The sequence below is a fragment of the Bos grunniens genome, chromosome 10, assembly GCF_055505025.1.
Source record: "Bos grunniens cultivar Pamir isolate PY7600 chromosome 10, Bosgru_T2T1.0, whole genome shotgun sequence".
Taxonomy (NCBI): Eukaryota; Metazoa; Chordata; class Mammalia; order Artiodactyla; family Bovidae; genus Bos; species Bos grunniens.
The window spans coordinates 52,023,702-52,037,832 of record NC_141174.1 but is presented as its reverse complement, the minus strand read 5'-3'; the positions used below and the strand labels follow the sequence as shown (position 1 = coordinate 52,037,832).

Sequence of the window (14,131 nt, the reverse complement as noted above, 5' to 3'; positions counted from 1 at the left end):
GGTGTGCTGCATGCAGTCCATGGCGTCACAAAGAGTTGGACATGACTTTACGATTGAATATCAACAACATGGGTTTCCCCCAACTGAATTTTAATTACTTCAAACTTACAAAAAAATATAAACAGTATACAGTGAACAAGCTTATGCCCTGCATCTAGATTTCCTAATTGTTAATTTTGCCTGATTTTGTCACATTCATCTCCACAGTTATTATAACTCATTTGTATGTTCTCTTTTTCTCTCTCACACTGCACTCCCGCCAACCTTTTCCATTTGAAAATAAATTGCAGACAGAACTACACTTCACTTCTAAGAACTTTAGCAAGTATCTCCTAAGAACTTGGACATTCTAAAAAATAACTATGATTTAACACTCCAGATATTTAACATTGATACCATAACACAATCTAACACAAAACCAAATTTCCCAGTTGTCCATTTAGCAGCTTTTTCAGTCTTTGATCCAGGATCCAAACAACAGTGATAGATAAAATTTAGTTACCATATTTCTTTAGCCATCTTTATTCAAGAAGTGCCCTACTATTTTTGCTTTCACGATACAGTCAGAAACTCCATAGTCATGGATTCAACTGATGCTGGATCAAAAATATTCCCCCCCAAATTCCAGAAATTTCCAAAAAGCAAAACTTGAATTTTACATGTACTGATAACTCTTTATATAGCATTCACATTGTAGTTAAAATTATGTATACATCATTTGCATTGTAGAAGATATTATAAGTAATCTAAGAGATGTAAGAGATGCAGGAGGATGTGCACAGGTTATATGCAAACGTGTGTGTGTTGAGTCCGACTCTTTCCGGCCCCATGGACTGTAGCCTGCCAGGCTCCTCTTTCCATGGGATTTCCCAGGCAAGAACACGGGGTGGATAGCCATTCCCTGCTTGAGGGGATCTTCCCCACCCAGGAATCGAACTGACGTCTCCTGCGGCTCCTCCTGCATTGGCAGGCAGATTCTTTACCACTGAGTCACCTAGAAAGTGCAAATAGGCAAATACAGTTCAAATGGTAAAGAATCCGCTTCAAATGCAGGCGACACGGGTTCAGTTCCTGGGTTGGGAAGATCCTGCGGTGAAGGGATAGGCTACCCACTCTAGTATGCTTGGGCTTCCCTGGTGGCTCAGACAGTAAAGAATCTACTTGCAATCTGGGAGAGACCTGGGTTTGATCCCTGGGTTGGGAAGATCCTCTGGAGAAGTGAATGGCAACCCACTCCAATATTCTTGCCTGGAGAATCCCCATGGACAGAAGACCCTGGCAGGCTACAATCCATGGGGTAGCAAAGAGTCAGACATGACTAAGCCCAACATGATACCATTTTATATAAAGGATTTGAGCATCTGCAGATTTGAGTATCTGAGGAGTTCCTGGAGCCAGTCCCCCACTGATACCAACAGACAACTGCACTGCTTTAAGAATCCAGAACAGTTATTTTGTGCAATGTTCTACTGCTAGATTTGTCTGTTTTCTCATGATGAAGTTAAACATTCTTGACAGTTTGGCAGGTGATGTGTCCTCCAGTGATTCAGATCAGAAAGTACAGGTCTCCATTTTAAGATAACTCCACTGTCAGATTTTTCAAAAGACAAAAACTCATTTATTCAACAGATAACATGATCTTTGGGTTAATATAGCCTAGAGAGTGTATTAAAAACCAGAGACAGCACTTTGCAGACAAAATTCTGTCTAGTCAAAGCTATGGTTTTTCCAGTAGTCATGTATGAATGTGGGAGTTAGACTATAAAGAAAGCTGAGCACCAAAGAATTGATGCTTTTGAACCATGGAGCTGGAGAAGACTCTTAAGAGTCCCTTGGACTGCAAGGAGATCAAACCAGTCAATCCTAAAGGAAATCAACCCGGAATAGTCATTGGAAGGATGGATGCTGAAGCTGAAGCTCCAATACTTTGGCCACCTGATGCCAAGAGCAGACTTACTGGAAAAGACCTTGATGCTGGGAAAGACTGAGGACATGAGAAGAGGGTGACAGAGAATGAGATGGTTGGACGGCGTCATCAACTCACATGAGCTTGAGCAAACTCCAGGAGACAGTGAAGGACCAGCGAAGCCTGGGTGTGCTATAGTGCATAGAGTCCCAGAGTACAACACAACTGAGCGACTGAACCACAAATATAACCCCCCTTTACAAGTGTCCACAGAAGGTGAAAGCAATGTGGTGAGTGGAAAAGACACTGGCATGAGAACTGAGGTTTAGAGCCAATTCCGTCAGTAATTAATTGTGGGTTCTTAGGTTAAACTCCAAAAAACTTCATCTATTAAAAAGAGAGAAAGAGAGAGGATTGAGCCAAAAGATTCCTAAAGATCCTTTGAATTCTAATGTTCTATGACTGTGGGTCAACTTGTAATAGAGACCGAGGTGGATTTTTGAATCAGGAGACCGGATTTCAGCATTAGTTCAGCCACATACCAGCTATGTGAAAATGTACAAACCATTTAATCTTTCTAAGCCTTACAGAGATTTTCCTGACAGGGTTCAGAAGGATTAAGGGGTTATTGCAAGTCATATAAACCATAAATACTTACCTGACAGGTATTATTGTATAATGTCCAGTTTTTCTTTTTGCTCTAATTTGCTAATGAGAAAAGGCAATCTAAAGCGACCCAGACTTCAATTTGAATTTTTAAAACCAGGAAATGCCAAGAATTAAGCGCCATATTCTGTTTATGGAGTTTATAGAATAGTTTTAATCCATAAATGCTTTTGATTTGATGATTAATCATATTGGCTAAAGTTACTTGTACAGCGTAGTCCCTCATAAGATGGTCATTGTTCCTGGAAGCCCAAATTATGACGGGAGAAAACAGTGAACAAGGTATACGAGAATGGTAACAAGTACTTACAAACCAAATTTCTTTTTCAGTAATCAATTTTGTGTTGAGTCGTCAGGACCTCTGGAGATGACAACTAAGGCTAGTGCAGATGGGAAGGTGTCCTGTTTTGTGTTTTCAGTGAGATGGGCAGCCCTAGAATAAACTAAACCTCCTTGGGGAAAAAAGGCATGTTTTCCCATGAGACGTCTAGTGGGACTTGTCACACAGGTCAGCCCTATATATTCTTTATATTAACCACCCTAGAGTTTCTTTCCTGCCTTTGAACGGAACTCTGGGAACCTAGTTCTTTTGCGCACGGTGGCCACATTTTCCCGATTATTCAGCAGAACCGGTAAAGTATTCCCCTGGAAAAGGTTTAGGGCAAGCACACGCCCCTTGGTTCGGGTTGAGTAACGCGCGAACTATCTATGACAAGAGTGCCTGGCGCACTGCTATTGCTCAAGACTCGAGACGTTGCCAGAAAATGTGTAACGAAGCGGCGGAGGAACGGCGGCACGGCAGACGTTGGTGCGGTTGAACGCGCCCGATCTCCCAGTCCTAGTAAGGGGTCGCACCGCCCAGGTGGCCGCGATCCGCTTCCCGGCGCGCGCCGAGCTCCTTCCCTTATCCACCCCGTTAGTGCGCACGCGCGCCTGTCATCCGGGTGCTGGTGGCGGCTGCAGGTTGCGCCGGGGTGGCGAACAGGGGGCGGGGCCTGCGGCTCATTGTGCGCAGCGCTGCGCGGCGCCGGCGGCCGGCGAGGCCTGAGTCGAAGTTGGAGCGGCTGCCGCCGCCCTGCAGTTCACTCGCTGCCTTGGCAGCGCGCCGCTCTTCTAAAATGGCTGCCGCTACCGGTGCTGTGGCAGCCTCGGCTGCCTCAGGTCAGGCAGAAGGTAAAAAGATCACCGATCTGCGGGTCATCGATCTCAAGTCCGAGCTGAAACGGCGGAACCTGGATATCACCGGAGTCAAGACCGTGCTCGTTTCCCGACTCAAGCAGGTGAGGCCCGGCGAGGTCCGGGAAGGCGAGCTTAGGCCGCGCCTCAGAGCCCCCACTACCGCCGCAGCCCCTGGCCGCTCAGCCTCCGGGGCCCACGGTGCGGTGCGGTGGGGAGGTCCCGGGCGTCGCCCGCGCGCGCGCGGGGGAGAGTGAGGACCCTCCCGCAGCACCCCCGCCCCCGCGCGCCGGGCCGGGCCTGCCAGGGGCCCGCGAGCCGCCCGGGACTGGCCGCCGTAGCCGAGCGCGCCTCTGCCTCTCCCGGGACGTCCCCGCCAGGCTGCCGAGGGCTGCGGCCGGTCGGCGCGGCCTCCCAAGGGCGATCGTGGAGACCCGGGAGGCACTCGGTCCCCAGTCTTTAGCGATGGTGAGCGCGTGCATTTCTTGGCCTCGTAGGGACTGGTTACTTTGGTGACTTCTGCAAAGTTACCGTTTAATTGTGCCCAACCGTTTTCTCCCCATACTAGCGGGGAATTGGTAGTGGGATTTGATGGGTGGGTAAGAGAAAGGTTTGTCCGCTGGGTTTTCAGTTTTTGCATTAGCACAGTAATTTGCTTTTTCTTCCCTGATTATCTTTTTGGTTTGAGTGAGCGTTGGAATTACAGTAGAGGAGAACTAGGTTTGCATTATAGACATTAGGGAAGCTCCTTTTCTTTACTTTCGTAGCTAGCAACTTTTCTGCAATTGAGAATATTTAGAGTTTTGTTCAGTATGATAATATGTGATAGTTAATTTTCTCGACTAGGTAAAGTGTAAAGCTCCATGTGATTTTTCTACCTAATGATATTTCCTCCTGAAAGTTTCTCTCACTTGTGTAGTTTAATTGCTCCTTTGTGAAGTTGGTTTATGAAATGACTGGCAATTCTAATGTCTTGAGGCTTGAGGTTTGCTAATTTTTTTTCATTTCGTTTTTATAAAATAAGTTTAGATAGACTGTGTAGCATATTAACTTCTCTTTCTAATGTAGGCTATTGAAGAGGAAGGAGGCGATCCAGATAATATTGAATTAACTGTTTCAACTGATACTCCAAACAAGAAACCAACCAAAGGCAAAGGTTGTTACGAGTTATAAACATATTTTAAAATATATTTTGGTTATATAACTTGCCTCTGCTCTTATGCTACTTGCCCTGTTTATATAGTGCTACTCTTTGCTATTTCCCTCTGGCACTCTGCCTTGTTGGGTCAAGGAAGAAAAGTACTGTTGCCAGGCTTTGGGTGACTAGTAGCCCTTAAGATTTGGCTGAAGTTGTCCTGAAAGTGAGACCAGTTCTTTATTGCTTCCGAATAAATTACAAAGTCAAGTTTCATAATATTTCTTCCTTCATAGTGTGAAGACCTGAAGAATAAAATATGGTTTAAAACATGTCTACCTTGCCCCACAATTGGCAGAGTATTGATGGAATTCCTACCAAATCTTTCACCTTGGCTCCTTGCTGTTTTCTCTAGTATATTAAAATTTTATAACCTTTGTATTTACTATTTTGTTTGTCTTGGTGAACTTAATTTGCATTTAGGCCATTATACATTCTAATTTTCAGTAAAACTCAAAAAGACCTCACCAATCATACTAACAATGTAGGGGAAAAAGAATCCAAAAATCCATGACTAATTAGCTTTAAAAAAAAGTTTTAACTTACAGGGATATATTAAAGATTTCAATTTTCTAACTTTTAAACTAGGCCAGAATATATTTCTGGGATATGGTGATTTAGTGAATAGGTAAAGGTGGTTTAAGTTAACATTTTAACAATGTAAGTGGGGCTTAGATATGTTTAAAAGGTTCTAGTTGGTGAAATCCTTATTTGAATAACTATGGATTTCTCGCTTTGTCCCGTAAGGACAGTGTTAGAGGGTGGGCATTGTGTGGGTATCTGAATCCTGGTACCTACCTACAATTTCCTTGCAGCTGCAGCATTTTAAACCTAACACTCTATACTGCTTGAAGTGATCGATTTGCTACTCTCTGCTGTAGACCAGATTGATTGCAGCTACAGTAAAATGGTTGAATGGAATAACTTTGAAAAGAAGGGAATAGTCAAGTTTGAGCTTAAGCAATCTGTATGAGTATCAGGACCAGGGACATCTTGATGGTATCTCTCTATGTGAGTTTTCTTACCTTTGCAAGAGTCTCCTGTTTGTGCCAAAGGAAATTAAAAAGGGCTAAGAAGCATTTCCAGGATAGGAAAGGAATGACTGGTGGAAATGGAGTTTACAGGAGTTACCTTGAAGATATGTGGCTTTCACTTAATCCTTGCCCAGTATATAACTTTGAGAGATACATTTCCCTGTGGTTAGAGAAGCATGTTGAGAAGCCTCTGCTGACAAACCCAGAGGCAATTTCAAAATGAGGAAGCATAAAAAAATTCAGGAATAAGTACATCAGGAATTAACCCTGTTTCTTACAGTGATTTCTTATAATGATTTTGATTCATGTCATTTATTTAGCACATTGTGGTAGTTTGATAGATGTTGTATGTTCACTGTGGTCCCAAGTTATTCAAGCTGATTAATGACTTAGCATGTAAAGTAAATCTCATGTATTTATTTTCACCTACTTTTAATTTCTGTGTGTATCCCTTTCTTTTTCAGTCATTAGGAACTTCATCTTACCGTTAGAAATAAATTCAGCAATAAACTATTTTAAGAAGTTTTTCAGTATACATATGTACATAGGTATATATGTGTATGTGTATAAAATAAGTATGTTAATTTTTCCCTCTTGTATAGATTATAAGGATACTTGAAATTTAATTTTTCCATAATCCTGATGTTAAGGTATCTTATGGTATTTAGTTAGGAGTTGCAATATTAAGTATTTGTCTGCAGCAGACTACAACTGAGTACTTCATCAGACTCATTCTGGGACATGTGTGATAAATAGTTCTTGTCTCCTTGAGTTCCATTTATCATTGTTCTCAAAATCCTATGAATTACAAAGAATATAATGTAAACCCCAAACTAAGAACCTGGTTTGAATTAATTTACAGTTAAGATGCTTATAAATAAGATTATTTTAAATTTTAAGTTTAGAAATAACTTTTAGGCATCAAATTTGAATAGGGAAACTTTAAATATATCAGTAATTAACAGATTTTTAAAATGAAATATTATTCTAAAATAAGGTTCTTTTTGCGACATCTTATTTCACTTAGTATCTGTCTTGAAAATAATTTTATCTTGATCATACTACTTTTCTTTCAGTGGGTCTACTTTTTTATAAAAGTGGAAAATTTACTAGACCATCTGTAAGTGTCTCTTAATTCTAAAATTTAATAATTATATGTAACCAGGAGCCAGAAGAAAAAATCTTTCTGTTGAGCTAAAATAGATATATAAGAAAGGCACAGGAAAGCTCACAGTTCCTGAGTTAATATAGATTTCTTCAGCTGAGCATACTAAAATAAAATAGGAAAAGAATAAAGAAAGGGTTTACTTAGAGGCAGTCATGTAGAGAAGAGCAAGATAAAACATTTAATAGCTTGTTAGACAAAATAAATAATTTTTATGATGATGTGGCTTAATGTAGCAAGTAAAAGTTAAATGGTGTTGAATGATAAGGCGAGAGAAGCTTGATGGGTCGTAACATTTCTTAGGTGAAATATTAAGCTTGTTCTCTTACAAGTGCAGAGCCCTGTTTCTCAAGAAAATTTTTTGTGTTAAAATGATTGTGTTTTGACAGATTAAAGGAAAAGGAATCTGCATTCTTAAGTATTTTGTGGGATATTTTTAAAATACTGTTATAAGCACAAACTCACAAATTTGTAACAAATGTTGATAATGTTATAGTGAGTCCAAATATTTATGACTAACATATTTGTAAAAATCTATCTGCTTGTAGTTGGTATGGTGAAATTTGTAGCTTAATTGGTTCTCACTTCTGAACCTTTTCTCACTCTCTTTGCTATGTAGAAGAAAGCTTCACCGGTGAGATTTATGGTTATTATTTGGGTGTGTGTTAGAAAGCGGTTAAACAGGAAGAACTAACTCCTCATTAGCCTCTTTTAGAGATTATAGATGTAAACTTTCTTTTGGTTCGCTTGTAAATAGCATATCATTCTTTTGCATTTTCAACCTTTAGAGTCACCTAAACTTTGGCAAAAGTTACTTAGTTAATCAGTGCAGTATTCAGAAGTATATATAGTCAGTATTTAACTGAATTGAAACTCACAATACTTTAAGTTTTTAAAAATCTGATTTGTTCCCACTATAGAGTATATTTTTGGGTTACAGGTTTATCCAGACATAATGCTTGATTATGTGTGTAAAGTGCCATACTCAGTATACACAATCAGTATAATTAATTGCATATTTTCTCTGTTAAGCTTTCTAAAATATGTATGCCAAATAAGAATATAGTAATCAACCACATAAAATGAATTTAATATAGTATCAAAGTAAACTGTAACTTTTTTTAACTGTAGTATGTTTGGATGTTAAGGAAATTTTAATCAGAACTGTGGCATTGAGAAGCATTCTGAGGCCAAAAGTATCAAATCTTTTTTGGGGACCTACTGGGCTAGAAGCTCTGTGAGGGTAAGGACAGTCTTTTATTTACATTAGTTTCTGTAATGCCTAGCAGGTTGCTTTGCACATAAGAGGTGCTCAGAAAATATTTGTTGAATGAATACCAAGAGTCATATGATGACTTTCTTAACAACTGCTTTGAAAAATATTTCTTTTGGTGCTTACTTTTAACTGCATATTTCTTTGTAGGAAGCACTGGATCAGAGATTAATAGTCTTTACTATCTTCTATATGATTTTTCTTTTTAAGGTGCCTTTCTCAAAAACACTAGTGGCTTCTCCTTAAACACTGATATGTGAAATACACTTACTTTTAGAACACACGAATCATGGGCACCTGCCTTTTCTCCCTTACCAAGTTGTTGCTGTGTTGGAAAGCCTCATAACTTTTGCTAGAATATTGTCTGACCTCAAAAGTTGTATATGTCATTTTCATTTCACAAAATCAGGCAGTTTTACCTCTGTTCTTAAAACCAGCATTCGATTTATGCAGTTGTATATGGTGGATTATGTTTATTATCCAAGTACTTTTTTTACTTTTATTTTATCATGTCAAATATGGTGTGTATCAACAATCTTGGTGGAGAGATAGGTAAAATTTTCTAGTACTTTAAGAAAATGTCTTTCTCCCATGTCATTCACCTTCCAGGCATTTTGAATCAAGGGCAGAAGATTCTGACTTTCTCTTTCATGAACTCATGTAAAGTGAAGTGTGAATTGTCTAGGAATTAGAGGAAAAAGCAATCATTATTACCAGTTGGTGGCATCAGAAATGACTTTAATGAAGAGGTTGAATAATGGCTTAGGGTTTACGGCTGAAATCTACTGATTTATTTAAGATCTCACATATGACAGTAAAAGGGCCTCAGTGTGGTGCAATTCTAGGAGTTAACCGTTCACACCATAAACTCCACAGTCCCAGTTAGCCTCTAGTTCTGGTATCCTGGAATAGTTTGTATTATGGCTTTACAGAATTGTTTTCCAGATCATAAAAGTGAAATATTTTCATTTTTAAAACTAGATAATCCAGAAAAGTACAAAAAAGTGAAAATTGCCCATAATTCCACCACTCTGACTTTATCAGAAGTTACATTTTATTTATCTAAGCTGTATATGTACATGTGCATGTACTTGTAAGAGGTTTATGTTTAAGGATTTTTGTTTGTTTGTTTGTTTTTTACCTTTTTGAGAACTAATACAAGTTTATACCTACTCTAGGTGTTTTGTGGAAGGTAGGCAGAATTTAAGTTTTCTCTAGTCTGGAGAATCTGAAAATAGTAACCTTCCTCATATTCTTACTCCAACTTCTTTGGTTACACTCAATCTGACCTACATTAGAGTCATTTAAGTTTAAAAAAATACAGATACAAGGCTCCTGCCCCCCAGAGAGTTGGTTTTGTTTACTCTTTGGGGGGCCCAGGAATCAGTATTTTCTAAAAGTTCCCCAGGTGATTCTCAAGCAGCTAAAGAACCACTGGGTGCTCTAGCCTCATTGAAACTTAGCATCATTTTCATTCATCCCTTTCTGCCTGTTGGTTAGTTCTCTATACCTTACACAATTAGTCTCAATTTGCATATATATGTGATTAATTCTCTATACAGTTTTCAGAAAACTTCCATATTGCTTTACTTGAGTTGCACAAAAATGCTGAGAGTTAAGCAGTACTACTTTCTTTTAATTGATAGGATACAAAAGTAATCCACTAAGAACTCAGTTACATTTTTGCTGCCTTTGAAAATCTTGTGCAAATGTTCACAGGTGTGTGTGGATGTTCAGTTTGGTTGTCTTTAGATGATAAAGTTAAGAGATTTTTAAAATATGTATTTGGTATTTTTCAGATTTATTTTATTATGTGAATATGAATTACCTTTATGGTAGACTTTTTAAAAATAATAAAATGACCTATGGGATGACTGCTATGTTTAACACAATGTGCAAATCAGAAATCTGATTTCTTTAATATAAGAGAGGCTAAAACACATATGCAAACAGTTAACACAAGACAATAGTACATGATTATTTTAAGATTTCGTGCAGTTGGGGAGAGGTTGTTGCTGGAAACGTTAACATTGTTCTATTTGGCCTGGTCTCAGTCTTATTCCCTCTTCTCTAACAGAAATTTGTGACTGACCCTTTTGTGCGTTTCATAACTTCCGTTAATATTTAGTGGAGAAGTTACTCAGCCACAAAGTTTTTTGGCAAATTACTTTAAACTCTACTTACTAAGTAGATTTTTTGTTTTGTTTTTGTGTTTGGAGGTATTTCTGAACTTGAAGAGGAAAATTACCAACCCTTTTAAGAACATAAGGAGAAAACCAAATTTTCATCTTGAAATATGTATTCTTAATTCTGAAACACAAGTATTCTGAAAAGTTTGGCAAAAATGAAGCTATTTATAATGTTATTTCCGTGATAAATTGAGAGACTGTTCCAGAAGCCATTGGGAGGGTTAAATTAATAATTGGTATATATACTATTGTACTCTTTTAAAATCTGACAGTTCTAAAACATGTCTGGCCCCAGTGGTTTCATTAAGGGTTTGTGGACCTATACAGACTTAGAATGCATAAATAAGGAGGTGTTTTAACATCTTCTTCCTTTGGTGTATTTTTACTTTTGACTCTATAATCGTGCAAAGAACACTGCAGTGTATTTTCTGTAATTTCAAGATAGCTGTATGTTACTACTATGATAGTTTGAGATATGATAAGTGATTTTGCTTCCACTTTTTATTTTGCTACTCAGACTATCTTTATGCTCAATTTCTTTTTTAGTTTTGTTCCTCAAAGCATTAATTAGGCTTTTTTTACATTGCACTTTGAGTTAGCTTCCTCATCCTGGTGGTGCTGCTTTCCTCTGGACCAGTTCATATTGCTTTGGTTCATGCCAGATTCCTTGAAGGACAAAAGATTCATTTATTAGTTTGTTATAGGACATTTCATAGCACAGGCTTACATGGGAGATGAGGTATAAATGGTTACTGACTGTACAAAAATGTGTCTAAGCTGGTGGTGCTTGTTGAATTAAGTGGGGTTTGACTTTTGAGTTATTTCTTATCTGTGACATCATAAAAGTAAGAAATCTATAGATGTACTTTGTAGTATCATTCAACTCCAGGTTTACAGTCCTTACTGACAATATGGGGTTGTACATGATGCTGATTTGATAGGCATGTCACAGTGAGGCTGAATAAAAGTCTGAACTTTGTTTACTGCTAGCGTTCAGCTTAGAAACTACACCGTCATCTTTCGAGATCTATATAATGCTCATTATGTAGCACTGTACTAGGTTTTAGGCTGGATGATGAACATCATAGCTGTCTGAGACGTGAATTATCTTTGTTCGGGGGAAGGATGATACTTTTTATAAAGGAAGAGATTACAATATAGTTGCTAATTGAACATGTGTAAATAAATGCAGTTACAGATTATGAGAGCAGTCAAAAATTAGTGTGTAGAATGTCAGTTTATTAGTTTCATTAATGTATGTTTGAAAAATCTTGTCCTTTTAGTTTTTATGTTTATAAGCTGATGACACATTGTGTCCAGTGCTTTCATGTGATACAATTGTTAAAAACAATAAAGGATAGCAATTTGGACCTTTCTCTGTATCTCTGTCTCTTGCTGCCTGTTTGTCATGGGACAAGTTACATAATCTCTGTGACTCTCTCATTTTAAAATTTTACAGATGTGGCTTGTGGAGCCTCTGTTCATGCTAAAAGAGATGACATTTTTAACTGCTGGCACATTGTAGCTAAGCTTTTGTCGTTTTTGAGGAGCGGAGTAGACCTGGGTTTAAACTGAAGCACTGCCCTTACTAGCTTTGTAATCTGATTAACTTTTCAGTGTTTTGTAGAAGGGGGCTAGTTAAGAGGATAAAGTACATGCATTGATATATCTGAAGCGTGTATCCTAGTGCCTGCACTGTGGAAGCTGCTTGAGCAGCGGTAGTGACTGCATCTGTTGTTTTTGTTGATGTAGTGTAATTTGGTTTTCCTTTAAGTAAATTAAGGAAACTGAAACTCGCCATGGAGTGTGCATAGTATATGTAGCTTGTCATTATGCTGAGGGCTTCCATTTCAAAGATGGTATCTATAAATTGAGTTAACCACTTCTTACTAAAATAATGTCTTTTAAGTAGGTCATAGTAAGATGAAGTGGAAAGAATTTTAGTCCTGGAAATGAAGAAGCCTTGGCTTCTCAGTCTGACAGTGCCATTTACTAGCCTTGGGCAGGCTGTGTAACCTTGGTTCATTTTCTCTTTTGTAAAGTTGTGATTACTTGCCCTATGTACTGGGGGATGCTAGAAAAAAATCACCTGAACTTTTTTAAAGTGCTTTGCAAATTATAAAATACAAATGCATTTTATATTTATAGAGTAAATAGTATTTGCAAATGATCTGAAGGAATATCACTCAAAAGCTCTGCTCTATAGGTTATTTGGTGATGTGGGTGTTGGGGGTGGGTGGTGGAATCCTGTAGCTTTAAAAAGCTTATTTCTTCTCAGAGCTTTAAGGTTTTATATTGTGGTGGTTGTTGTTCAGTCACTCATTCGCTTCTGACTCTTTGCAACCCCATGGGCTGCAGCATGTCAGGCTTCCCTGTCCATCTCCTGGAACGTGCTCAAACTCATGTGCATTGAGTTGGTGATGCCAGCCAACCATCTCATCCTTTGTCATCCTCTTCTTCTCCTGCCTTCAATCTTTCCTAGCATCAGTTCAGTTCAGTTCAGTCCTCAGTCGTGTCCAACTCTTTGCAACTCCATGGACTGCAGCATGCCAGACTTCCCTGTCCATCACAGACTCCCAGAGTTGCTCAAACTTGTGTCCATCTAATCAGTGATGCCATCCAGGCATCTCATTTTCTCCTGTCCCCTTCTCCTCCTGCCTTCAATCTTTCCCAACATCAGGGTCTTTGCTAATGAGTTGGCTCTTCGCATCAGGTGGCCAAGTACTGGAGTTTCAGCTTCAACACCACTCCTTCCAATGAATATTCAAGGCTGATTTCTTTTAGGATTGACTGGTTTGATCTCCTTGCAGTCCAAGGAACTCTCAAGAGTCTTCTCCAACACCACAGTTCAAAAGCATCAATTCTTTGACACTCAGCCTTCTTTATGGTCCAACTCTCACATCCATATATGACTAGTGGAAAAACCACAGCTTTGACTATACAGACCTTTGTCGGCAAAGTAATGTCTCTGCTTTTTAATATGCTGTCTAGGTTTGTCATAGCTTTTTTCCCAAGAAGCAAGTGTCTTTTAATTTCATGACTACAGTCACCATCTGCAGTGACTTTGGAGCCCAAGAAAATAAAGTCTGTCACTGTTTCCATTGTTTCCTCATCTATTTGCCATGAAGTGATGGGACCAGATGCCATGATCTTCGTTTTCTGAATGTTGAGTTTTAAGCCAATTTTTTCACTCTCCTCTTTCACTTTCATCAAGAGGCTCTTTAATCCTTCTTCACTTTCTGCCATAAGGGTGGTGTCATCTGCATATCTGAGGTTATTGATGTTTCTGTCTGCAGTCTTGATTCTAGCTTGTGCTTTATCCAGCCCAGCATTTCGCATGATGTACCCTGCATGTAAGTTAAATAAGCAGGGTGACAATATATAGCCTTGACGTACTTCTTTCCCAATTTGGAACCAGACTGTTGTTCCATGTCTGGTTCTAACTGTTGCTTCTTGACCTGCATACAGGTTTCTCAGGAGGCAGGTAAGGTGGTCTGATATTCCCATCTCTTTAAGAATTTTCCACA

The 14,131-nt window shown here is 38.8% G+C and overlaps 1 protein-coding gene and 1 pseudogene across 15 annotated transcripts in view; both read left to right on the top strand.

Moving 5' to 3' along the window:
- LOC147364528 (putative ribosome-binding factor A, mitochondrial) overlaps nucleotides 1-3,620 on the top strand; it is a 29,095-nt pseudogene extending 25,475 nt beyond the window's left edge.
- SLTM (SAFB like transcription modulator) overlaps nucleotides 3,619-14,131 on the top strand; it is a 43,877-nt gene continuing 33,364 nt past the window's right edge. For 12 of the 15 annotated variants that reach the window (XR_015134638.1, XR_015134637.1, XR_015134636.1 and 9 more), the window contains exons 1-2: nucleotides 3,619-3,852; nucleotides 4,817-4,904. Coding sequence is in view for 4 of the 15 variants with exons in the window: in XM_086321218.1 (XP_086177344.1) it covers nucleotides 3,691-3,852; nucleotides 4,817-4,904 (250 nt within the window). In the remaining 11 variants the exon portion in view is untranslated. The remainder of the gene's footprint in view (nucleotides 3,853-4,816; nucleotides 4,905-14,131) is intronic. The other 3 variants (XM_086321225.1, XM_086321220.1, XM_086321219.1) reach the window with 1 other exon arrangement.